The sequence below is a fragment of the Cucumis melo genome, chromosome 9 (genome assembly GCF_025177605.1).
Source record: "Cucumis melo cultivar AY chromosome 9, USDA_Cmelo_AY_1.0, whole genome shotgun sequence".
Taxonomy (NCBI): domain Eukaryota; kingdom Viridiplantae; phylum Streptophyta; class Magnoliopsida; order Cucurbitales; family Cucurbitaceae; genus Cucumis; species Cucumis melo.
Genome location: NC_066865.1, coordinates 24646694 through 24673828, shown reverse-complemented (window position 1 = coordinate 24673828; position 27135 = coordinate 24646694). Strand labels below are relative to the sequence as shown.

The window sequence follows — 27135 nt, the reverse complement described above, 5'->3', positions numbered from 1 at the left end:
TTGTTCCATATTTTAATATTAATATTTAAAAAAAAATTGAAAGAAGTGTTAGGAAGTAGGCATAATAATAAAAAAAAAAAAGTACTTTTAGAAATAAAGTGAATTAAAAAAAAAAAAAAATGAAAGCATTAGTAATTGTGTGCTTCCATTGCATGTCAAGTCATTTCATATACTAAAAGCCTTAAACCCCTTCTTTGGGCTCCACTAATAATAAATAATCATAATTATTAAAAAAAAATCATTTTTAACCAAACCCTTTGACTTTGACCCCTTTCTTCTAATTTCATCCAAACTTTGGTTAAAAAAAATAAATCATAATACTCTTTTATTCCTAACTAATTAGTAAAGAGGGGGGGGGGGGGGGGGTTAGATCATTGGATTAATGACTAAACTTATATAATAAAGCAAAAGTAAAGAAAAGATAGAAAAAGCAAGATTAAAATGTTTGGTTTTGGGGATTAATTAAGTTTGTTTAATGAAGAAATTAGAGAATGGAGAATTGGAATATTAAAGAAAAAGAAAAAGAAATTAGATTGGAGTGGACAAACATATTGGGGCTCACCATAATCCCTTTGCATTATTGATGTATGTATGTATATATGAATGTAACCCCATCTCCCATTCTTTCAATAAATGAATGAGAATGAATATCCAATTAATTCCATTTCCCCAAACTTCATTTTTAAATATTCACCTTTTTTTTTTTTTTTTTAAAATTTTCCTTTTTCCTTTTAATTTTAATTTTATTCCTATTCATCTTGAAGTTAGATATTCAAATTAAAGACTAATTCAAACATAGAAAAGAATTGAGGAATTAAATGATAAGATTTCAAGTAATAAAATTTTAGATTTCACATAGAAAAGAAAGGATCAAGAAAGATTGAAATTTACTCAATCAAAAGCAATCTTATTTTTTAGGTAACAATAAAATTCAACGAAGTTATTGAAACATTATATCGTAAAACATTGCAAAATAATTAATGCACGAGTAAATTACAAAAGTTACCAATTCCCACCATTATTTATTGTTTACTTCACTCATACTTTTTTGAAACATTAATTCTCTAAATCATAAATAAATTACACTTAATTATGCATTTTTCACGCCTATAAATTGCATTAGTTAATATCAATTTTTCTTTCAAAATTCACAATCTGTTTGAATTGCTTCTGAAACCTTCCAAATTAATTCTTCTATATTTGGTAAAATAACTTATTTTTTATTAAAACCCAAAGAAAACTTTGGTTAATTCTAATATTTTAATCGAAGAAATGAATAACAACATCAATAATTAACGTATAAAAAGAAATCTTACATTAAATAAATTTATTTTTCTAATTTAGTCAATTAAAACTACACTAAATTTGCTTCACATTACAAACCAAAGGCCAAAATCCGATTACATTCCAAACTAAATTTGACTTTTGAATTAGGTAAACTATTATTAATGATTAGAAAGAAAAAAGTGAAAAAGAATAACGAAAACATAGCAACCACCAATCACAAAACGACACGTCCTTCACAAATATATTTTTTATATCATCATACCATATAATAAAAATAAGAATTAGGAAGAAAAATAAAAATAAAAATAAAAATAAAAAAGTGGGGGCCATTTAGTTTGGTAATTTGAGAGGGGAATCCACACTACAACAAGTTGGCACTACACCAAACTTCCCCTTTCACACACCCCAAAATTAGGAAAATATTTATCAATTTTTTTTCTCTCTTTTCTTCCTTTTTTTTTTTTTTTTTTTTTTATAATTTTACATTACAAGAATTTTCTTGGAATCCAAACACTACCCCCCCCCCCCCACCCTCTCTCTCTCTCGGTAGCATTTTCCTTTCCATTTTCTCGGGAAAATGTTAATATTAATATTGATATTGATAATACTTTAGGAAATTAAGGTAATATTAAAAATTAAAAAAAGAAAGAAAAAAAAACATAGCAATAACAATGAGTGAGGTTATTAACTAACGCCACGCCGTTGTGACGGTAAGAGTCCGTCCCATCCAACCGAAGCATATCCCTCCGTTTTCTTCTTTCACGGTGAACCCTGGGTTCACTCGGTACCCTGAACTCAGCCGAGTTTTCATCGACTCCGCTACCGTTTGACTCATCGCCCTCGCTTCGAACCCAGCCATTCCCATCCTGGCACGCCACTTCCCCGAAACCTCGCATCTTTCGACTCGGTCTCTCCCCTCACACGCTAGGGAATTGGCTAGCTTGCGACCGAGTCCTTCCTCGACCTTGACCCTGTCGGAGTGATTTCGATGCACGGTTGAGTCGATGGAGTCAAAGAGCGAACTGTAGTAGGTGCACGACTCGGTCACCCGTGCTACGAACGGTGCGGTGTTCATGTTCAATTCTTGCTCCATTACCGTCACCACCGCGGGTGCTAATGACTTGACACGGCGGAGGAGCTCGTCACGGGGATTCTCCGTCGACACGCTCTCGTCTGGCATCCGATATAACTTGAATGCGAAATTCACTGCCAGTGATTCGTCTAACTCGCAGCCGAGTGACTCGCGTGTCAACTCAGAGAGTTTGTGTCTCACGATGTTGAAATTGAAACCAACCCCGAGTTCGTTCGCGAGCTGAGTCAGCGACTCGCCGACTAGTTTCAAACTCTCGTCGCCGCCGTTTTCCGTCACGACCGCCGTCAGCTTCACGGTGACCTTCCCTTTCTGGCGACCGGAGAGAAGATGGATTAGGTTCATGTACTGACCGCCTTTTCCTATATCGAAATCCACAACGTGCAATTTCCGATCCTCTTCCCCAATCGCCTCAAGAATCGCGAGATTCGCCGCCATGAAAGCGAGCTTGAAGCAAGGAGAAACATCATACAGCAACTGAGTGGCGGCCGAGTGCTCATCGCCGTAAATCTCCACCACCGGGGGCGGAAATTCCACAGGATTCACCCGCGATTTGAGAGCCAAAACCATATACTCCGCCAATCTCTGTACAGAGTTACCTCTGGCATTCGAAATCTTAACCACCGGCGCAAGAATCTCATCAAGTCCCTCTAATTTCCCCTCGGAAATCGCAGTAGCGGCCTCGATTACAGACTGTTTCCAGGAATCGGACGCCGGAGACGCAACAGAGGAGGAGGTAGACGAAGAACAGGAAGAAGAAGCAGAGGAAGTCGGGCTCGGATTCTGGGCCGTCGGACTTGGATTCGGACTGATCAGATTATAAATCGTCTCGCACCATGCGCTATTCGAGCTCGTAATCACAGAAACAGCGTCACTCCCATCGTCATCATCGTTATCCTCAAGAAGCTCTTTCTCCAACTCCTGAAGCCGGTGGTTCATCATCTTCTTCTCCGACTCCAGACTCTGCAAATCCCTCACCGGAATCCCACCGTTGGGCTGTTGACGAAGCTGCTGAAGAAGCGCACCTGAACTCGTCCCATAAAGACGGTGAGCCTGAACATCCGGCGACGGCAAAGTCATAGTGGAGTAGAAATCCAAATTAGAAAGTGGAGAAATGGGATGATTGAAGGCCCTGGGTTTCACAGACCGAAGAAACAAGTTATTGAGAGGAAGATTGTGATGATTATGTTGATTGTGAGAGTGAAGATCGGCAAGATTCCGTTTTCCAAGAAGGGAAGAAGGGATTTGACGAGCGATCTGAGTAGCCGCAGGATCTATGAAAGAACCCCCGGAGAGTTGGGATCTGTAAGCATTTTGTTGAGAAGGGTTGGAAGACATGGATCTGCCGGCGGTATAGAAATCCGGAGCTCCACCGCCGGTGAAACCTGATTGCATCGTTACAAAAACCGATTCCTTCCCTCTCTGTATTTCTCTCACGAAATTATTACAAAGAATCAATTTTTAGAAAAAAAAAATTATGAAATGGGAATGGAAATCAAAGAGAGAATATATATTATATAATGTATATATATATATATATATATCAAGGAAGAAGAAGAAGAAGAAGAAGAAACAGTTAAATAAATCTTGAGAATATAACGGAAGAAGATTAGAGAGAGAGAGAGAGAGAGAGAGAGAGAGAGATTTCAACTTTTTCAAAATATTGAAGAAATGTATCAAATAGCTCTATGTTTTTTTTTTCTTATTTTATTTTAATTTAAATATAATAAAAAAGAAGAAGAAAAGGAAAAATGTAGAAAAAAAGGTGAGCCGTTGGATGTAGAGAAGATGGGGTTGGGTGGCGACAGTTAAGAAGAATTTGTGGTGATAAAACGAGGGGTAGACCCAACCCATCCCTCCTTACTTTCCACGAAACTTTTGCTTCTTCTTCTTCTTCTTCTTCTTCTTCTTCTTCTTCTTCTTCTTCTTCTTCTTCTTCTTCTTCACTTCTTTCCCTACTCTCATCTTTACGCGCGTCCCTCTTCCCTTCCTATTTCAATTTTACCATTTTTACAAATAAATAATCTTCAACAACAAAATATCAAATATTCTTACCATTTTTATTTTCTTTAGTTTTAAACTTTTTTGTTTTATTTTATTAAAAGTACGTAGCAAATTTATTTTAAAAAAAAAAGTTTGGATTTTAGGTAATTACCAAACTGGATATTATAATTTAATTTTATAGTCTCGTATAGTTTTATTATGATACATAAAATTTGGTCAAACTTTACTATTTTCTTCTATTGTTATTATATTAAATAGGGGCTATGTTTTTTTTTTTTCTTTTTCTATTTTGCTCATTGTGTTGGCCAAACTTTTAAAAAGAAAGGTAAATAGAGAAAGAAAAATTAGTGCCTAAGAACATAATTAATAACATTTAAGCAAAATCAAGGAGATCAAATGATAATATTTAATCATTCATACATACATACCAAATTAGAATGTGTAATAGGAACAAATAAAACCAAAACAAAAATTACACTATTCAAAATGAGTAATCTAATTTTAATTTTATTTAAAATTATGGTAATAAACTTGAAAATAATAATAATAATAATAAAGAAAAATAGTTGTTACAAATACGTCACTAAAATAAATATTGGATCCTTTCTAGTTAAGTCACATTGAATTGGGGAAGATTCCACATTTTCATCGAATAGTTATCGATAAAATCTATTTAAAATATAATTTTCGCCTCTTTAATTTCTAATGGGAAAAAATTGTTTTAAAATGATTTAATTTATTTTTGTGGGTTTCCCCCTTGAAAGATATAAGTTTTGGTGTGTGATGAAGGAATTATTATGAGATGGGGATGAAATAATAATGTGGTTGGAACTTTATGATTTTAAAAATTGAAAATGTGTAAGTACTTATGAGAAAACAAATATTATTATGTTGGAGTTTGAAAAAGAAAAATATATTATAATATAAGTCATCGTAGGTAGTGGGATTGTTTTTGATAAAGAAATTTTGTTAAAATATGCCAATTTGATTCCATTTGTTCCTTATGATATAAATACTTTTTGTATTTTTCAGTCCCAATATATTAATATACTGCATTTTTTGTTGGCCATTATGCACAAAATACAAACTTTTTTAATGTAAATTCAGATACTTTATTTATTTCTACTAAAACTATTTATAAAATTTAACCAAAAAAAAATAAATTATAGAATTTAATAAATTTTGTTATATTTTATAAATATTTTAATATCTTACCCTTTTTTAAATATCCCTCAAAATAATATTTTAATCTTTCAACTAAGAAGAATATACATTTATCTTGAAAAAGTTTTTTTTTTTTTTTTTGGTCTAAAAAGTAATTGAAATGTATTGCTCTTTTTAGTAAAATTTTTATAAAAAAGTATCCGATGGCACCTCCTTTTTACGTATTTTAAATATGACAAGTAATTAAATATATCAAACAACTATCAAATGACTACCATAGAGCTATGGATGGTTATCAAGAGTTATTTGCTATTAAATCTACTACTTTTACAATTTAGAAAAGGTAGTGACATAAACATTATTATCATAATTTTTTTTGCGTAAATGTCCCTATTAAATATAAAGAAAATGCATATTAAAGGCAAGGATTAAAAAACTTAATGTTTTAGAATTTGTCCAATTTCAATCGATGTACTTTAACTCAATCTTAAATAAGTACTTACCATTTTGTTTATTATTGAATTTTCTTTTATTGAATATTTTCATTATAAATTTGAAAAATACATTTACATGCTATATTTTTTTTATAAAACTAAAAAAGTCGATAAATAACCGACTTTTAACCTAATTTTCAATAATCTTTATTACATTTAGTGTGAAAGGACTAAAAATGATATTTTAATATAAAAAAGAGAGAATGGGAGGGAAGGAGTTTGAGAGTGACGCGCGAAGGGAAGAGGCGTGGAGGTGGAGGAGGAAGAGGCAAAATTGGGGAGTGATAAACTGACAGACAGGTGATTTTTAAATTTTTAAATTTTTTAATAAAGGGACAGAAAAGCCCATAGAAATGAAATTAAGTGGAAATATAGTTTCACACGTGTACAAAGGGGAGAGGAACATTCAGCAGTACTTTGTCACAGCCAACTTCACTTTATTTTATTTCATTTTATTTATTTTCTTATTCATTCCTTTTCATTCATTCATTTATTCATTTCATTCAAGCAGTTGCCAAAATGAGAGACTCTTTTCGGTTTTCACAGCCCTTACCGTCACCTGTCGGTTTCCCGGTTTCCCTTCCCTTCCCTCCAACGCCTTGGCCAACCCCCATCCACACAACTTCCCATTTTATTTTTCCCCCTATCCCAAATATTTTACTTTCTTTTTTCTCTATGTACAATTTTTGAAATTTGTTTTTTAGTTTATCGAAATTTCACTTGTATTTTCTAAAATCATATTAAAAAAGGGTCAAATGTATTTTTTTAGGTTTAATTTTAAACAACTAAAATTTTAAAACTAAATAATAATTAAACATGGGGTTTGTCGATTTTAGATAAATCATAAATCGATTTATTATATAAATTCCTTTTTAAAAAAATACTTATTTTTTTTTAAAATAAACACGTGAAAAGATAATCGAATCACATTTATGCATCATATCAAACTATTTTAAGGGTTTAATTTTGAAATTAAAATGAAATTCAATCTCTAATTTATCAATTCCATATAGTGGGTGATATTAATTAAATAAATTAATGAAAGTGTGATGTAATGGTGATGGTGTCTAGTGTGATATTGATGTGATTAACCAATTGTTCATACTTATTAAAGCCTACCAAAGTCTAAAACGAGTAACATTAAATTTATAGAAGAAATTTAAATTTTTTTAAAATCATATACTTCCACAAAAATAAAAATATTAACTTAAACCTAATCTTAGGTGGATTCTTTTAACAAAATAAATAGTTAAACTCGATATTATTTTTAATTTAAATTTAGAAGTCATAATTTATATAATTTTACTTGTTTTTTTTTTTTTTTGTTGACAAATATTGTTTTTTCAACCCATACAATTATTTCAAAACGATTCTTTAAATACATGGGAGAAATTTAAAATAAACAATGTGTATATATTCTTAAAATATTAATGAGAGATTGTAGAAAAAAGTAAGTAATTTCTTGAAATTGCAAAGAGAATGTTGGATATGATAATTTTTAAATATAGGACTATATTCTATAAATTAGAGAAACTACAATAATGATTTTGTAATTACTCTTTTGGAAAATAACTACTTTAAATTTACACCTATATTTACACACAATGGGTCAATTTTATAAACTTTCTTTAGCATAATTAAAAACATAAACTAACTAAACAAAATGTTTAATTATACTTAATTATACTTATAATCTTTATTTATATATATAAACTTTTGAAGAGATATTTGTAGCGGTTTTATTATTAAAAAAAAAAAAACGGACTTTATGTGCATTGAATTTTCATATATAAATTTGATAATCAGTTTTTAGATAATAAATTCATTCCATTTATTACAACAGCAGGCCGGTTTCCATTGAAGTGAATTTAATTTCATTAATAATACTTTTGTCGTTTCGATTACTTTAATTTTATTTTTCATATCGATGAAGGGACCAACTATATACTTTGTATTTTCCTAATACACTTTGTAATTTTGTGCCAATTCCATTCTAATTAAAATTATATTATTTGATCAATTTTCAAAATTTAAGAGCAACCCAAGAAATAATAGATAGGAATAATATTCCTTTTTATTAATTTTTTAAATCAAAACAAAAAAGTAATTTTCAATATTGGCAAATCACTCATCAACGTGGATTTGTCTTTTTCAGAATATTACATCAAATTTTGTTAGAAGATTTCAAGAAAAATATATATTTCTATAAGTCATTATCTTTTTTTTTTATTATTTATTTATTTAATTAGAGGCATGTTTTAATAGGAGGAGACTTTTGCAAAGGGTAAATCTTTTATCTCAAGTTTTAATTATTAATATAAATATACAAAGTTTCAAGGCTAAGCTAAACTAAATAATAATAACATAATAAATTAACATAAAGTATACATTTGATCCTCTCAACTTTGGAAAGATATTATGTATAAACTGTGTCTTTCTAACTATAATTTTTCAATGAACGTTATAGTGTTAAAATATAAATTAGTAATTGATGTAATATATTAAAAGGTGACTTTAACTAGATTAGTTAAAGAAAAAGTTGTATAACGAAAAAAAAAACATATAAATTATAACATGAAGTTGATAGAAGAGCGGTACATTTAAAACACTTATTTATGAAGGAAATTATTGAGATTAATAAGTTTAAAAAAAAAATAGGGTTAGGATAGAGTTAGAACATTTTAAAACAAAGGTGGTAAAAGGGTTTTTGGTTGTAATCAAATTTTGGACAAAATTGATGTTGAACGTTTAAAACAAAGCATTTTGTTTTTCCAATTATACCAATGCGACAAAATAGATAATCAAACTAAATAAAATCATTCGTATTAAGCGGAAGGTTTTGTTAGAGGTTTTAACTGCTACACAAAATCGCTTAAACGATTGTATTAGCGTGTGTATGAACAACAGTATACTGGTGTATCTTAATCTAACCGTTGAATCGTTGATTTAATTAAGGAAATCCTAAGTACTTTTTAACATAAGGTATGGATGGATGGATTAAAAGATTCGGTTTTGTTTGTGATAGCGTGTGGGGAAATCAAAATGAGAAATTAGTTACCAACTAACTTACTTTTATCTTCATCTTTTTCCTTGAAATCTCTCGTACTTAATGACACGTGTCAGTTTCTCACACATGGCCCCTTATGCCTAACTCAAAATTCCAACCCAAATCACTTTTTCTCTCCTCTCTCTCTCTCTCTCTCTCTAATCCATTTATTATTGTCTTTATTTTCCAAGGTAGAAAGAGAGATTCCTTTAGAACTCCAAATTTGCCTATAACTCTTTTCCTTCTAGACTAGTTTGGAGAGAGGAAAAGAAAAAAAGAAAGAGTTTGGTTTCAAATTTATTCCCAATTTAGAATGAATTCATCTCTTAACGTTACAAATTAAAAAAAAAAAAAAACAAATCTTGATTTAGCCAATAAATTAATTTTTAATTAAATGTTCTTAAAGACGAGTTTATCTTAATAACATAACGTGTCCAATTTTAATAAAAACTTTTAGATTAACCAAACCATCTACTATCTTTGCATTATTTCTACCATTGTCATATTCAATTAAAAAAAATTGTGGTTTCTAGGTACATTTTTACATTGTATTGATAAACTAAATTATAACACATCAATTATACTATAAGTTTTGAATAAGTAAGTCGGAGAAAGTATGAAGAATTATGTTAAAACATTTGTCAAAGACTTGCTTATGATATATTATCTTTGGAATGTATACTCCTCTTTGAACTTTTCTAACCAATAAGATATTTATATATTCTATAGAGAAAATCATATTATTTACTCAAAAAATAAAAAATGAAAAGATTGATATAAAATTCACCAACCAATCAACTAAGAAGAATAATTAAATCCCCTGAATTCTCTTTTCCTCAATATAAAACAAAGCGAGAAAGAGGGAGAGAGAGACCATTTTTTAAAAATTGCAAAATTTTATATTATCCAAATTGGCAAAAGGCATAGCTTTATAAAAATAGTAATAATGCCACGTGTCATATTAATATATATGTATCATTTTCATACTTCGCATGAAATTGACAAATTATAAAGCTCTTTTTGACATATGGGCAATATCGTCATTTTGTATCTTTATTTGGTGCAAATTTTTCAGGAGTCGGTGAAGGACCGCCAACATGATGTAATTAATTCATCACAAAAATAATAAAAAAAATAAAATCATTCCTCATAAAATACGAAGATAATTGTAATTATACCTTAAAACTTTTAATAGTAAAAAATAGACCGTCAAAGTTTATAAATATTTAAATTGGATAGAAAAAATTGAACTTACCATATTTCAAAAAGTACATTTTTGCAATTTTTTTAAAAAGAAAAGTTAGAATAATCTAAATCCAAAAATTAAGAGGTATATATATATATATATATATAAAAAGGAATAAAGGTAAAGTTGGAAAAAGAAATTGCGGGGGGTAATATAGTCTTTTTAACGAAACATAATGCGGCGCTTTGACCTGCCGAAACTGGATGACCGGCAACTTGGAAAAAACCGGTCACGAGAAGCATTTCACGCAGTGCCGACTTTAAAGAATCTCACGCGCAAATGACGAAGTTGACGCGCAAACGCCACCAATTCCTTTGACATCACATTTCTTTCTTTATTAATTTTAATTTTGTTTGCTTTGCAATTTAAGTCAAATAGCCAAATTCACATCACACACACACACACACATATATATATATTCTCTCAAATACAAAATTAAAATTCATACATTAAAATGTTATATTAAATTTATAGAGATTAAAAATTTTCATTTAACCAAATTAAAAAAGAAAAAAAAAAGAACTATTATTTGGTCTTAAGAGAGTCTTAGTTGAGTCTTTTAAAAATGATTATTATTGTTGGTATTATTATTCAATATGAACATTTTTATAATAATGTATCAAGTTGGGTGTAGGTTTGGTTTGAGAATCATTAGATTGGTGCCCCCCCCCCCCCCCCCCCCCCCCCCCCAATAAATTTAAGGATGTGATCAATTCTCATAATAAAAAAGATAGTTACTTTACCAATAATTTAATTCAATTATATTATTCTCATTTAAACTATGACTATAGTTTATATTTTGACAAGTACTTCACCCTATTCACACATTACATCCACATATATAATCTTACTTTTAGAGAGTTTTTTTTTTCCTCCTATTTTTCTAATAAAAACTTACTCTATAAGATTTGCTTCAAACCATTTAGTTTCCGATTAAGATTTGTGATTTGGAGATTATTTTGATTCCATAGAACTCCTTGTTTATTTTGTAATCTAAAATAGTGCAAATTCTAAAAACAATATTTACGTGTTTTTATTGTACCCAAATCTTAAAATTTGAATTTTAAAACGTTGAGTTATATTAAATAAAAATAAAAAAAACATATAGAGCTAAAATATGTCGGGTTACAAACTAAAATATATATTAACTAACGTATTTTAAATTATATAGTATTACAAATAATAACAACACAATTTTTTTTTTTAATTTGCATATGATCAAAACAAAATAATTATATAAAATTTTAATTCTCAAATTCATTCTTAATTCTCTTTCAAAGTTTTGATTCCCATTTTGTTAAAACAAAGTCTTTATCAATGAGATGATATTTGTGACTATAAAAAATATATATAATATATGGATTGGTTTGGAAATTTATTTTACATTATTACATTATAAATGAGAGAGAGAATTTTGAGTTCAAAACTTATTAGTAATACCTAACCACTTGATTTATATTAAAAATATGTTGATTTTAATTAACTAAAAGAATGCTTTTTATTCAAACTAATAATAATAGTCTCAAATTGCTTGATTTTATAAAGGGCCCATTAGGAATGATACTACCCTACACCATCACCTCCTCATAATTTAAACTATATCCATTTTAAATTCATACATCATATCCTTTTAAAACTTTATTCATACTTCATAGTATGAATTAAATTGAAAATTAAAAAAAAAAAAAAAGGAAATTAAAACATTTAGAAAAATAGGATTAAATTTTTTTAATTTACTTCGTGATAATTAATACATCAAAGTAACTATCTTTAACCAAGTACGTATTAGGTTTCGCATCTAAGAGTTTTTAAATCTAACTTTCATGTGAAAAAATATTGTTAGTTAGATATTGATCCGTTTAGATGAGATTCATATATATGAAAAGTGATTAGTTCAATTCTATCTCGAAAGTTGTATTGAAAAGTAATGTCGTAAATTTAATAAACATATTAATTAACGGTCGCATTCATATATTGAATGAATTTTAAAATAATCAATTACATCACTAAACTTTTCAATTTTTCTTTTATACGATTCTTAAAAGTAAATATTGTTTGTTAAAAATATTGAGATTATATGACATCTAAAGTAAACAAGTGACAAATTTAGTGAATGGTAATGCTAATTTTTAAACTTAAAATATAATTTCGATAGATTAACAATTAACTAACAAACCAAACAATTATCTATAACTTCGAAGCATAATACTATCTAAAAGACATCTTTAGAGATCAAAGAAAAATCTTAAAAAGATTTTAGGACTATTATAGTATGAAAAAATTCGTTAATCTCTCAAAGTTATGCATTTTTCTTTACCTTATTTAAGATTTGCTTATTGTACTTTCAACAAATCAAAGTCAGTTAATTTATATTTAATGAATCTTATGATTAATCATCATAAATTAGTTTCAATTTACTTTTTTTATACATAAATTTTCCACAAAAGAAATAATGAAACAACATTAATTTATTTCTATAAGATAGACTATATATATATATGTATGTATGTATATGTATATTCTTTTTAAAGTTAAGTCTCTGAAAAATATTTTTTGTTGTGTTTTATTATCTATTTTTTAAATTATATAAAAATGTCAAACCAAAATTTGAAAATTAAAATAATAATAATAATAATAATAATAATTATTATTTGAGTTTAACTTAAATTTTTAGTTATCGAATAGTTATCGAAAAAATTGTTCGTCATTTGTTGTTTTAGGATGTTTGAAAATTGTGACAATGAAGGTGACTTTCATTTATTGTTTATTTATTTATTTATTGTTTTACTATCTATCTTTGTTGTGTTGTAATTTTTAATTTTTTTTTTTATTTTTAAAATTTAATCAAGAATTTACATATTTAGTTAGAAAAGGCAAAAACATTTTAAAAAAATTATATATAAAAATACACTAGAAATTCAAGTGTTTTATTTAAGAGAGAGAGAGAGAGAAGAAAAAAAAAAGACTAAAAATGAAAGCATTATCCAACACAGTGTAATTAAATGTTGGGATTTTTTTGGAACTGGGAGGGACCTATTCAGTTTTGAACTAAATTATTGACCCAATTTCATCTTTCAAATACAAATAATATATATATATATATATCTTACACATCAGTAGCAAATTATTATTGTGGCTTTTTACCTTTTGGTACCAAAAAGGTATTACATTCATAGTTTGGAAAAAGCTAAGGCTTGCCAAATAACATTAATTTAGGTTAACTTAATTTAATTGATATCCATATACGTTTACATAAAAACCCGTACATATTCAAAATTTTCAATTTTCAAGTTTACTCCTCTATCGAAAGATGTTTGTATAACTACAACACTACGATGTCGGAGATCGAACCTTTAATATCTATAAACGAAGGTTAAATCAATACCATTAATAAATCAACTCATGCTTACCACTAATATTTTAGTTTGTTGGATAAATTACGATTAACAAATGATTATATATGTATATATATTCTATTGAAATGCACTAAAAACAAATGATTTGACCTAAAATTTAACTTAACAAACCGTTTTGTGATTTTGTGTCTATTAGGTTAATCGACCTTTTAGATATAATATTAAAACTTAAATTTTTTTTGATAAAAATTTGAAGACTTTGCTACACACTTCTAACACTACATGAAGAACCTTTCGTTGGCAAAATAAATAATCTGAAAAATTAAGAAGGAGACTAAATAGACACAAACATAAAAAGCTTATCTTATAAGTAATTTAAGTATAGGAAAATTATAATAATAGAAATAAATAAAGAAGCAATCTTATCACTATTTCTGATAATAGTAAAGCAAATAAGATACTTTCTTCATGTGGTCCTAAATTTAATAAACAATAATCTTTATCATATCTTATCAATTAATTAATTAATATAATTTTTGGAAAGAACAATCTTTTAATTATATTATGATTAAACTTTACTTCTAAACAAAAATAATAATAATTATTGGTTGTAGAGGTTGGCTTAGGGTTGGTTCGTTCGTACTATTTTTGGTCAACTTCTGGTCCGTTTTCTTCTCTCTTTAATTCTCTTATTGTAACTTTGTAATTTCATGTTGAGTAAACTCTATTAAGTTTATGATCTCAAAATTATTTTTATTCAAACTATATGGTTTCAAAGAAATGCAGTATATAATATATAAAATTAAGGGTGAGATTGGGTTTAGATTCGAAGGAGAATTTAAAAATTTAATGCATAAATTATAATAAATTTGATTTATTTGTGTGTGCAGTATCTATTAAATGATGAGATATGATTTTGTGCCCATACCAATAAGCTCAATTTGAACTTATTAATTATTTTGGGTCAATTAATCCTTTTCACATTAACAAAAACAGCTATCAATTTTCATTTTTCAATTGCTAATTATTTTTTTTTTTAGAAAAAGAAAATTAAATTAGGTGGGTTTGATGTGATTATCCCAAAAAGATAATATATGCATGTATATACTTATAACCCTATTCATTTTTCCCTTTTTCCCCTCTCTATTTTTATCTTTGGTTTTTGTTTTTATTTTGTTGGTGCCTTTGTGAATGGCTTTTATTCTAATATAGTTTAAAGATTTCTCTTTTGAATGAACAATGATTTAATTAACTATTAACCTTAATTAATAAATTAGAAAACAAAAAAATCAATAAAATAATATAAAGACTTAAGAAAATAGTTTAAACTAAAATTTTTAGTAATATTCATCTCTAAGTTTTCGATAAAACTTAAATTTATATATATATAATAGATAACTTCGTTAATTCCTTGAAAATTTGTAAAGACAAAATGTTTAAAGTTTATAGGTATATTTAAAATTATTTAAATAAGTGTTTTTTAATATATATATATAAAAAAAGAACAATAATAATATATAAAGTTAAGTTTATAATTTAATAAAATAAACTAACCTATGATTTTCTTCAAGTCATAACAAAGTAGTAGAACTAACTTAATGAACGAAGAAATACATTTGATTTTACAAAATTATTTACATTTAATTAAGGTTTTATATTTTGGTTATCAATAGTTGAATAATTTTTGTCTCAAAGAACATGTTTTTTCTCCTAGATCTCAAACAAAAAATTATAGTAATCTTTTGTATAACATCATTAAGTATTTATCTATACTTTTTTTTTTTTTATCATTTTACACACTACTAAAGTAATATTAACTAACATAAATGAGAATGTTGATTCATTAAATTAATTTTGGCTTTTAAATTGAGAAGAAGAATTAGAAATGGACATGTGGGTGTTGTTGTTGTTGTTGTTGTTTTCTTTTCATCTCAACACATTTGGCTTTAGTGATCACAATTCCTACTGAGTAGTTTCCTTGGAGAATGGTGTTTCAAAGAGATCAAACCCATGCACCTTTTAGAGGCAAAATAATAATAAAAATAAATAAGTTAAATAGCAAAAAATGAAATGTAAATAAAAATAAAAACTATATAAGAAACACAAATCACTCTCATAGACATTATATCAAACATGTCACATGCCATGCATTGTATTCCTTTTTCTTGGTATTTAAGATTGGCTCAAATTGGTGCTCCCATGGATCACTCACAATCACAAACAAAGAAATAGATTCTCTATCATCTTTTTTCATTTATAATAATATTATAGAAGAAAAAAAGGGTGTTGGTTGTGGTTCAAGCATCTTGACCACCAAAAACTAGGGAATTTCCCTAAAACAAATTTATAATATTTTTAGGTATATACAAAAGAAAAAAAGAAAAAGAAAAAAAAACCCCTAATTTGTATGCTTTGAACTCATATCATAGTGGGGATATTTTAGAAAGTTCAAGTTGGTTTAGTTTAACATGTATTTTGTTTAGAGTCGAAATTAGTTTAGTTAAGAGTTGCGTTAAGAAGTATAATGTCGATATTTGATATCTAGAAAAAGATTTTCAAATGATGTTTGAATTTAAAAGTGTAATATCTATGTCTAAAATTGTGTTTGAAGATGAGAAAAGTAATTTAAATTAATTTAAAATGGAAAGGGGCAAGAGGAGGGGAAATAGTATATGTTGGGAAGAAAATCCTTTGTAAGGGTAGTGACAAAGATAGAGATTCTAAGGGAATATTTATGTGTGGAAGGGGTTTGTTGGGGAATTATCTTCCTTTTCTTTTTAGGAATAATGTAGACATTAATTTAATGTCGAAATATGATTTCTCTCTCTTTTTTTTTTTTTTTTATATAAAAAAATTATATATATATATATATATATATATATAGTATTTTTGTCTTAATTGATACATTAAATGGGAAAAAGAAAGAATGAAGAAAGGCAAAAGGGCACAAAAAAAATTTGATTCAAACTTATTAGGAATAGAAAATTTGTAAGAAAAGGTTTAAACTATTGTTCTTAGTTTTTTTTTTTTTTTTTATTTAACCTCTAATATGTAAAATTGAAAATAAATTACTTTTTAGTTCTAAACTTTGCCAAATTCGAATTATTTGGAACAGAAGCTTAAAATAAATATACCTCGATTGGGCTTCTCTACGAAGGCCCACCAAGATTTGGGCCCATTTCCTAGGCGTTGGGCTCGGTCCTACGATCCCACTTTGGATTCATTTATGGGCCAAGTTCTTATAAACTTATTTTTAGGATTACTACATATTTCAAAGGTATATATTTTAAGAAATTTACATTTTCATTTAAAATTTACCTCAACCATTATTGTATAAAGAACATCAACTATTTTCCTCCAAATTGATATTGGTAGGATTGTCATAAATCTCCATGAGGTGTGAGTCTCCATTTCATTGACGAGAAATTTTCGATTTGATTAATCAGAGTACTATAAACCTTCGATCGAGTACGATGAGAGTATTCTCGTTCGATTGTCAACTCTATATTCCTTCTTTTCTCTTTGCTTATATTAAAAAAAAGTATATGTTGAATGAAATGGTAAAAAATTTACCCAAAACCATCCATTTGTAATTGTTTGAAGGAGTAGGTTTAGTAGATTTTTGAAGTCATTGTTCTTTTATTACATTTTAAATTAGAAAAACTAATTTAAAAAAGTTATCTCATCTCCATCTTCACCCTTCAGCATTCTTCACTCTTCTTTCGGTTCCGGCGGTTTCGCAGTCAAGGCTTCCCAAAACCCTCCAAATACCCTCATTAGCTCATTAATTTTACCAACCATGGCCACTTCACTCATCGCTGCCCTTTCTTCAAACCTAAAACTTCCTATTCTCTCTGCAATTTCATCTTCCCCTTCAACCTTTCGACTCCAAACCCAAACCGTTCCATTTTCTAACTCCCCCTTCAAAATTCAGACCCTCTGGCTCAATCCCACAAGAAATTGTAATGTGTTATCGCATAATCGAAGTGGGTTTTTGATTTCGAGGAAATTGGAATCTTTTACCGTCTTTGCTGCAGATTCTGAAGCTCAAAGTGATGATAGAGAGGAGAGTACTCTGCCTGAACGGTTCAGGTACTTGACCAAAGAAGCTCCTGATCCTCCTGTGAGGTGGCCTTTCTTCGTGGGTAATTTTTTCTACTCTTTATGCTTTCTTTTTTCTTGGTTGTTTTAGATGATTCAGAATCTGTTCTGTTTTTGGTTTGTTGAATTTTAACCCTTCATGTCAGTTTAATCTGAAAAACTTGTTGGTGAGCTTGCGATAGTTAAATTTAGAGTAGAACTTGTTGGTGAGCTTGCGATAGTTAAATTTAGAGTAGAAGAGTTTGCCAAAGTTGTAGTTTTCGAAGAACAAATACTTTTACTATGCCGCCTAATTCATTTAAGAGTGTTGGTACTTGGTAAGATCCTAACATTGTTGATAAATCCTTTTGGATTTTTTTTTTTCATTTTAACAAGAACACCTGTATCTGCAATAGTTTCTAAGCTCTATAGTTTTGAATTTCACTGCTTAGGTTATGGTACCCCATAATCTGCCACCGCCTTTTCGTGATAAGGGCAAACTGCAAAGTTCTGTGGCATGCTAGTTTCTTTGCTATCTTATAGGATATTTGGATTGAGCGTTATAATTGGATCTTCAAACAAGTTACGACCTTACTTGAAAATTATCTGTTTCATAGGTTTTACAACTATGTCCTTGAGTTCTAAGTTCTAAGGATCTTTAGACTGGTTGAGAGACTTAATACCTCAATCTCTGGGCCTTTTTGTTATTACAATCTTAGTTTGGTTTTGTTGGATTTGGATCTTTTTTGTTGCTAGTTCTTGCGCTCTCATTTTTTGTTGGTTATTTTTTTTTCGTATGTCCTTATTCATTTGTCTCTCAATAAAAGCTCAGTTTCTTACCGGAATAAAAAGGAGAAATTTTGGTATGGACGTGTGAGCGTGCTTGAAACTTGGACACTTTCCCTATTCCATATGTAATTAGCCTAAACCATTTAGCAAGTTTATGAGTTTTGTTTCCTTCAATCATTTTCACATGCTGGATTTGGATTCTGTCATGTATTTGAATCTGGTTCATGATAATTCCCATATGACGAGAAGAATTGGAAAGCTTGTGGATTAAGCTTAATCTTGTTCATAGTTCCCGTTGAGCCTCGTGCAAATATGGTATTTTCTTTTGTCCCGAACCACATCTCCTCACAATATGAGCAGCTTTAGCAGCTTCTTTTTTTGCTTCCACTTCTGTTGTTAATCAGAATAATTCGATCTTTATTATATAAAAATTTGAGTTCTTTATCTTTCGATATCGTAATTGGAAGATGAGTTGCTTTTAAAATAACTACTTTTACCTTTATTTATGATGCAGCTCTACCATTTCTTCTCTATGCGTGGAGAGCAGTCTTGTTTGAACTTGGTAACTGGAGAAAGATTGTTGTTAGCCTCTTTAGCTTTGTGGCATCAATATTGAAAGGTGCCTTGGCCCTCATCCTCTATGTTATTGGAGATCCTATCACTTCTATGATAAGAGGCATTGAGACAGCTTTCTACACGATTCGATCATTCTACTCGAGCATAGTTGCATATGCTCCGATTCCTGAACTGACCACAATAATCGTACTAGCCTCAGCCATGCTTGCAATATCAGAAGCCAGTGCCCCTGATTCCGTCAGCAGTCAACCGTATCTTCTAACATTATCAGGCCTTGCTGGCTACTTAGCTGTGCGAGGTTACATTTCCGAGCCTTTCTTCTGGACAATTCTGTTGTGTGTATACGGTTACTCCAGCTTTGTCAAAAAGAGAAATGACGTAACTTCTGCGTTACCTGCTGCTGTTGTGTTTGCTGCCATTGGAGAACCATGGGTAAGAATCTTGGCTATGGGTTCATTTCTGGCTTTGGCCATTACTCACCATTGGAAGAAGCTTTCACAAGGAAAGAAGGAGGATGAAGATGAAAAGGGTGTGTATCGGTGGGATGTTCCCTTGCCTCTTTTGGGTGTAGCTTTAGCTATTGGAATTCATGCTGCTGCCAAATGGGCTGGATATAGGCACTTAACATGGATGATTGTATGAATACAAACACTTCAATTTTGATTTTAGCTTTCACAAGGATATTGATTTCAAAGAAGAGAAACTCTCTAATTTATCATTCAATGTATATTTTAAAATTTTCTGTCTTTCCAGTTTAATCATCTACAACTATGTTGATATGTAACGAATAATGGATAGAAGGAGTCGTACGTTAATTAGAAAGTGACAAACAAAGGATCTCACGTTAACATAGAATAATCTTTGCAAATTCAAATCTAAAATGAAAATTTTGGAAACTTGAAGTATGAAAATGATTCTAAAGAAGGAGCCAAAACAGACAGTTTCATGGATCCTTCAACTTGGAATTTATTGTGTTGGTTAGTGTCATCTTTTTCTATTGCCCCAATTAATTCAATGAACCTTATGACCAAGTCACATTTAACTTTTCTCTTACAATAAAGTCACTGATATTGAATAATATTTACAATTTAGTTCTTACAGTAATCTACCTCGTAAATTTGTAACAATTTAATCTTATTGTAAAGAAAGTTTTCAATCAAAATTAGAAGTATTTATTGTCTATATATATTTATATATATGCACTCATAACTCAACTACCAACCACACTAGAATGACACTTTCATAATGTAAATGATGGTTTACTTTGGTCGAGATCAATTATTTTTCACCGTTTGGTTTCTTGTTTTTAGTTTTTGAAAATTAAGTCTACGGACGCCTCTTTCCTTTCTAATCTTCTATTTATTACTATTGCTTAAAATCAAGGCATGTTTTAAAAACTAAGATTTATTGTCTATTTAACTATATTGAAATTGACAAATAGACATTTGCTTTAAATAGCCATTTTATTTACAATATTTTTGTTTTAAAAATTTGTGCTTTGTTTTCCTTCAATTTTCTTATCATAATTTTTACTTGCTTTTGAGAAACATGTGAATTATTTAGTCAAAATATAAAAATGAAAATACGTTTTCATAAACGATGAGAAAAGTAAAGTTTAAAAGCTTAATTTTGAAAAGTAAAAGATAAATTAATTACCAATTGATACTGGTTTTAGCATAAGAATTGAAAATGAAGTAACTCGATATGTAAAAATATTCCTACATGCACACCGACTTACATATATAATATCTATTGATTTGACTCGTTAAGACATGATACATATGTGTATATATATGTGAACCACACTTCCAAGCTATGATAGATAAAGCAATCAACATACGAATACAAACAATACCATTTTATTTTAGGATTAATATAAATTAACCTTGAAACTAATAATTATATCGATGTAAACTTCGAAAAGTGAATCAATTTAAGTGTAACAATTAAACTGATAAACTAAATAATTTAAACTTTAATTTTAGAGTAATAAATTGATATTTATTGTGGCTTTCAAAAACATCCTCACAATTTATTCCAAATGTGGTATTTGATTAATTTACTACCGCGTTATATACGAAGACCAAGTAGTTGCTTTATACACAGGTCGTGACCGTTACTTTCAAAGAAATTAAAATAAAAACCCCACAATACTTTCATTGTTGACATTTCAAAGTGAGCTTTTGATTTTTCCACAAAAGTTCCAATCACACTTTGGCATATAAATAATACAAATTCATATCATTTCAATATAATTTATAAACACACCACAAAAACATTATTATATTTCTCAAAACTAAACTATTATTCAATATGTCATCTCTTTCAAGGCTTCTTTTCCTTTGCTTTTGCTTTTCTCTCCTGTTTTTCAGCTCACTTTCTGAAGAAGATGACCAATATCGAAAGGTATATATATAAACTCTAATCTTTGTTTTTATTTTGGATCTGTTATATATATATATATATATATATATATTTATATGATTATTGTTACTATATAAAAAAATTTGTAGACATATATTGTATACATGGGAAGTCATCCAAAAGACCAAGTTTCTTCAACTCCATTATCATCTCATCATCATATGAGACTGCTACAAGAAGCCATTGGCAGGTGATGGTCATGTAATCTATATATAGATATATGAACTTTAATTCAATAGGGTTTAGACTAAAATTATTGATCCATCTCTCTAGTCTTTGAATTTTTTGTTCCTGTTTTTTAATATCTATATAGACCTTCTTTGAAAAGTATATGTAAGTTAGATGGTCGTCTTCATAACTTCTTTAATTAGCTATAAGTTTTTGTCATATTCAATGTCGTTTTATGATATAGTAGCTACGTGGAATTTGAAATTGAAATTGAAGTCTAAAACTCAATTATTATTATACTAACGTTGACTTGCTAGGATAAGATAAAAGAAAATTTATTGGACAATATATTTTTTAAAGTCGAGGAATCTATTAGACTCTTTAAAATCTCAAAAACATGTTTTTGACAAATGTTTCAATATTGAATAATTATTTCATTATTTGTATGATCGAATATAGTCAAATGTACTAAACTATGAAGAGAAAAAAAAAAAAAAAAAAAAAACCTTCGTTTTTCAGTACCTTCGCTCCACACTGTTTGCTCCATAGCTACAAGAGAAGTTTCAATGGCTTCGTTGCAAAGCTTACTGAAACTGAAGCCAAGAAAGTCTCAGGTACTTACATATAATTTATATTATTTAATATTTCGGCTTCGAAAAAATTTGACAAAAATACGTTTTTAAAAAGTATAAGGTCCGTCCATAACCTGGACTTACTATTTTTGCAAAAATGTCTCCCACTCATGAAATATATGAAACATTTAATGCAGTTGATATGTTCTGCATATGTTAATGGTCCATAATGTATCTCCTTTTGTTTCTTAATTTTAGAAATGGAGGGTGTAATTTCGGTATTTCCAAATGAAGAACTACAACTTCACACAACAAGATCATGGGATTTCATGGGATTTAGTGAACAAGTTGAGCGAGTACCATCGGTGGAAAGTGATATTATTGTGGGAGTATTTGACACCGGAATTTGGCCGGAATCTCCTAGTTTCCTTGACCATGGATATGGCCCCCCGCCGCCAAAGTGGAAGGGTTCTTGTGAAGTCTCACTTAATTTCTCTTGTAACAAGTACGTTGTTTAAATTCACTTAATTTACCATCAAGTTTTCTCCTTCACTTCATTTTTAAGTTCTCCTCCTTGTTTGATTACCTAAACATATATGATTACATATTAAAATTATGAGTAGATGTAAATCACTTGTTTAGAAAACAATTTGTTAACCATCACTATTCCTGAAAACACGCCATAATGGAGACTAACATAATCTTGGACATGTTGTATATGTAGTAAAATCATCGGAGCTCAGTCATATCGTAGCGATGGTCGGTATCCAATAGACGATATCAAAGGTCCAAGGGATTCAAATGGCCATGGGACGCATGCAGCATCGACAGTAGCAGGCGGGTTGGTTAGACAAGCAAGTATGCTTGGTCTCGGCACCGGCACGGCAAGAGGGGGAGTCCCGTCGGCACGTATCGCAGCTTACAAAGTATGTTGGTCAGACACTTGCTCTGGTGCTGACGTTCTTGCAGCATTTGATGATGCTATTGCCGATGGAGTTGACATTATCTCTCTGTCTGTTGGACCAAAAAGACCGATACCTAATTACTTTAATGACCCCATCGCTATTGGAACTTTCCATGCAATGAGAAATGGGATCCTTACATCATCGTCCGCCGGCAATGAAGGTCCAAGACCTTTCACTCTTACAAATTTTTCACCTTGGGCTTTATCGGTGGCAGCCAGTACTACCGATAGGAGATTTCTAACTGCTGTTCAACTTGGAGATGGAAGAAAATTCAATGTAAGTCAAATGTTAAAACTAATTCAATTTGAAAAATACACGAACGTGCAGCACGATTTAAAAAAACAGCAAATGATCCAGTTTTTGAAAAAAAAAAATGTCAAATGATCCTTTGCTAATGTCATGACCATATGAAGTTACTGTGTTGCTCTTTCCTTTTTGATTTTTTTTTCTTTTCCTCTTCTTCTCTAGCGTTGCCTTGTCTTTCTCCCTCTCTTTTATTCTTCCTCCACACATTATCTTTTTCTTCTCCTCTACACATCTTCTCCTTCTCCAGCACCGCAAGTGCATGTCCACACGAGCAGCCTCTGATGCGACTAACAATCGATATAAGCAAGAGCGAGAGAGAGGAGTGATTTTGTGAGTGAGGAAATGAAGAGAGCTAGTGATTTGTCAGTGAGAAAAAAAAAAAAAGAAGAGCAAGAGAGAGATCGGTAGTGATTTGTGAGTGAGAAAAAGATGAGAACGAGAGCAAGATTTTTTCCACATGCATGTATTATCTCGTTCTCATCTTGCTCATTTTCATATTATGACAGGGGGTAACAATCAATACATTTGATTTAAATGGAACACAATATCCATTGGTGCATGCTGGAAATATACCAAATGTTACTGGTGGCTTTAATGGATCCATCTCAAGGTAACACTGATCAATATTTAAATGGCTATATTTTGTACAACAATCTTTTAGTTTATAATAATTTTTAAGATTTAATAATATTATTATTCTGTGTTTTTTCTTTTGGTGAAAAAAGATTTTGCTTAGGAAACTCAGTGGACAGGGAATTGGTGAAGGGTAAAATTGCAGTTTGTGATAGTATAGTGTTACCATCAGATGTGGGTTCTTTAGAAAGTGCACTTGGAATTATAATGCAAGACGGAAGTCCAAAAGATCTAACAGCTGCTTTTCCATTACCTGCCTCTCACCTTGGCACACAACAAAGACCTCTCATTTCCTCTTATCTCAATTTAACTAGGTAAGATCATAGACTTCTTACCAACCTCTATCCATGATAGCTTCTATCGATTTTTAGATTCTAAGGATAGTTTAACCCATTTTTTACTATTTTCAATGATTTGATTCAGGATTCCAACGGCAACTATATTAAAAAGCACTGAACTGAAGCTTGAAGCAGCTCCTTTGGTTGCATCTTTCTCTTCGAGAGGTCCGAATCCTACAACCCCCGACATTCTCAAGGTAAATTAACTTCTAATTTTTTTTTATAATACTAAAATACTATTTAGATAATATATGTTCCATTTCAAAATCAGTTAGTTATGAAGGAGTAATTTACGCATTCTTAAGATCGAGTTCTTTACATATCCATCTCATTCTAAATGAAAACCTAAGGAATTTTTTTTTATTATATGAATTATATCACACAATATCAAAAAATAATACAGAACTTTGTACACATAAAGATATTTTTACTCACTCGATCTAATGTGTCTAAAATTTTGTGATTGAGTAATTTGCCTCTCAAAATTATAACACAATACCTTTCTTTATGAAAGCAATGCTTTGTCCTCAAAGTCCGATTTGAAGAAGATTCATATCTAGAGTACTTCGAATAGCCATGTCTAAACGATGCTGACTGCTCTAAACAAAAAATCTCGTATATAACAAATATAATATTTTGTAAGTGATTATTTTAGTGATATGATACATTTTATTTTGGAAGTGCAGCCAGATGTGATTGGTCCAGGAGTTGAAATTCTTGCAGCATGGAGTCCTATACGTTCACCTTCAGATGCTAAAGGCGACAATAGAAAACTTCTTTTTAATATAATCTCAGGAACTTCAATGGCTTGTCCACATGCTACAGCAGTTGCTGCCTATGTTAAATCATTTCACCCTTCTTGGTCTCCTGCTGCCCTTAAATCAGCACTTATCACGACAGGTAATAAATTAATACTTTCTCCTTTTTGTTAAATCATCGATTATGATCCAAAAAACTTACACAGATGAAGGTAGATTTAAACTAAAATGAACCAAGAAAAATTACTGATGTGAAAATTCAAACAAAGAAAACATATTTAACCTTTACGTGATACACTAAAATGAATTCGTTTGAAGGTGAAAAAAGCATGGTTTGTAAAAAATAAATATGCATGCTAGATGGGTGTTTGCACACACATTGTAAGGGTTAAAATCAGAGAGTGAGAGAATGTGAAAAGTAGAGACTCTAACCGTAGGATCTCGATTATTGCATATGAAGTTATACTGATGCATATGCATTTGTATACAGAGGAAATTGATCTGGGTATTGTCTTTTTACCTTTAAAATCTAATGAGTACGACCATGTGAAAGTTGGATTCCTTGGCCTCGAAGAGTCCGGGGTTGACCTTGACCTCGAACTCCAAAGCCAAGGAGAAGTCGGGCCTAGTTACGTTCCTCACCTTTAGCTCCATCATTGTTAATCTTGTACGTCTTGGTCCTAGTCTAACTTTATTGTTCTAAAATGACAGTAACAAAGGCCAAAATGTTTCATAGAATCAAAGTGTTTCAACTTCTAATTGGATTCTCTTTTTCATATTATTGTCAAAAAAAAAATAGAGTTAATTAACACAATTTAAATGTATGTAATGCAGCATTTCCAATGAGAGGCGACCTTTACCCAGAGGCAGAATTTGCATATGGTTCTGGCCATATAAATCCACTAGGCGCAGTAAATCCTGGATTAATCTACAATGCTTCTGAAATCGACTACATAAGATTTCTTTGTGGTGAAGGTTACAACACCACTTTGCTCCGAATAATCACAAAAGATAATTCTACATGTTCTCCAACCAATTCTGGCCTAGTTTATGACCTAAACTATCCTTCGTTTGCCCTTTTCACATATATCTCAACCCCATTTAGTCAAGTTTACAAAAGAAGAGTCACTAATGTTGGGTCAACAAATTCTACCTATAAAGCCACCATTTTTGCTCCTTCAGAGCTTAATATTACTGTCAATCCTTCCACTCTTTCATTCAAAGCCTTGGAAGAAGAGCTAAAATTTGAGGTCACAATCGAAGGAAAAATCAATGGAAGCATTGCATCGGCTTCCTTGGTTTGGGATGATGGTGTTCACAAGGTTAGGAGTCCTATCATTGTCTTCGACTCCGATACCTTCCCTCGTTAATAACAAGTTTGTAATTTCCATTATCTCATTACCTATGTGTTTTCCAAATTATTATTGGCTAATAAATTTTCAGCGAAACAAACTTTGTTCGACCAACATATGATTGTATTAATAATCAAGAAGTTCGTGGTTAATAAAAGTCCGTAGTTTGAATAATAATTATTCTTTGTTGGTGGGCTTTTAAAAAAATTGACTAAAATAGTGTTATTAAATTAATACTAAACTAATGGACACACTAAATAAACATCTACACTAATGTTTATCGGTGATAAATGATAATAGTATATCACTAGTGGTAGCGATATTTTAGTGTAATGGTAAATAAATGAACTTATTTTACTATATTTGAAAAACAATCCTTTGATGTGAGATAATTGTATGAAAATATATATGATTTAAATTACAACTATTTCTGTTTAGTCTAAATTATTCGATAAAATAATTGTTTATTTATTTCTTTAGAAAAAAT

At 29.8% G+C, this 27135-nt stretch overlaps 3 protein-coding genes across 3 annotated transcripts; 2 read left to right on the top strand and 1 right to left on the bottom strand.

Moving 5' to 3' along the window:
- Positions 1-1516: 1516 nt before the first annotated feature.
- Positions 1517-4204, bottom strand: LOC103482912 (scarecrow-like protein 8). The gene has a single exon (XM_008439302.3). It carries the CDS (start codon positions 3770-3772, stop codon positions 1976-1978), a length of 1797 nt encoding a protein of 598 aa, XP_008437524.2. The 5' UTR covers positions 3773-4204; the 3' UTR covers positions 1517-1975.
- Positions 4205-17321: 13117 nt separating this feature from the next.
- Positions 17322-19878, top strand: LOC103482911 (uncharacterized). The gene is made up of 2 exons (XM_008439301.2): positions 17322-17832; positions 19071-19878. Exons 1-2 carry the CDS (start codon positions 17487-17489, stop codon positions 19772-19774), a joined length of 1050 nt encoding a protein of 349 aa, XP_008437523.1. The 5' UTR covers positions 17322-17486; the 3' UTR covers positions 19775-19878.
- A 1496-nt stretch (positions 19879-21374) lies between these two features.
- LOC103482910 (cucumisin-like) lies at positions 21375-26825 on the top strand. The gene is made up of 10 exons (XM_008439297.3): positions 21375-21538; positions 21646-21746; positions 22244-22338; positions 22555-22801; positions 23021-23537; positions 24074-24177; positions 24293-24514; positions 24624-24735; positions 25225-25438; positions 26131-26825. Exons 1-10 carry the CDS (start codon positions 21446-21448, stop codon positions 26664-26666), a joined length of 2241 nt encoding a protein of 746 aa, XP_008437519.2. The 5' UTR covers positions 21375-21445; the 3' UTR covers positions 26667-26825.
- Positions 26826-27135: the final 310 nt, after the last annotated feature.

Bases quoted from the DNA above. Each gene is read 5' to 3' on its own strand.
- LOC103482910 (XM_008439297.3), top strand. From the start codon at position 21,446: ATGTCATCTCTTTCAAGGCTTCTTTTCCTTTGCTTTTGCTTTTCTCTC. The intron at 23,538-24,073 runs GTAAGTCAAATG...ATATTATGACAG, and splicing joins GAGATGGAAGAAAATTCAAT to GGGGTAACAATCAATACATT. The intron at 24,736-25,224 runs GTAAATTAACTT...TTGGAAGTGCAG, and splicing joins CAACCCCCGACATTCTCAAG to CCAGATGTGATTGGTCCAGG.
- LOC103482912 (XM_008439302.3), bottom strand. From the start codon at position 3,772: ATGCAATCAGGTTTCACCGGCGGTGGAGCTCCGGATTTCTATACCGCC.
- LOC103482911 (XM_008439301.2), top strand. From the start codon at position 17,487: ATGGCCACTTCACTCATCGCTGCCCTTTCTTCAAACCTAAAACTTCCT. The intron at 17,833-19,070 runs GTAATTTTTTCT...TTTATGATGCAG, and splicing joins GAGGTGGCCTTTCTTCGTGG to CTCTACCATTTCTTCTCTAT.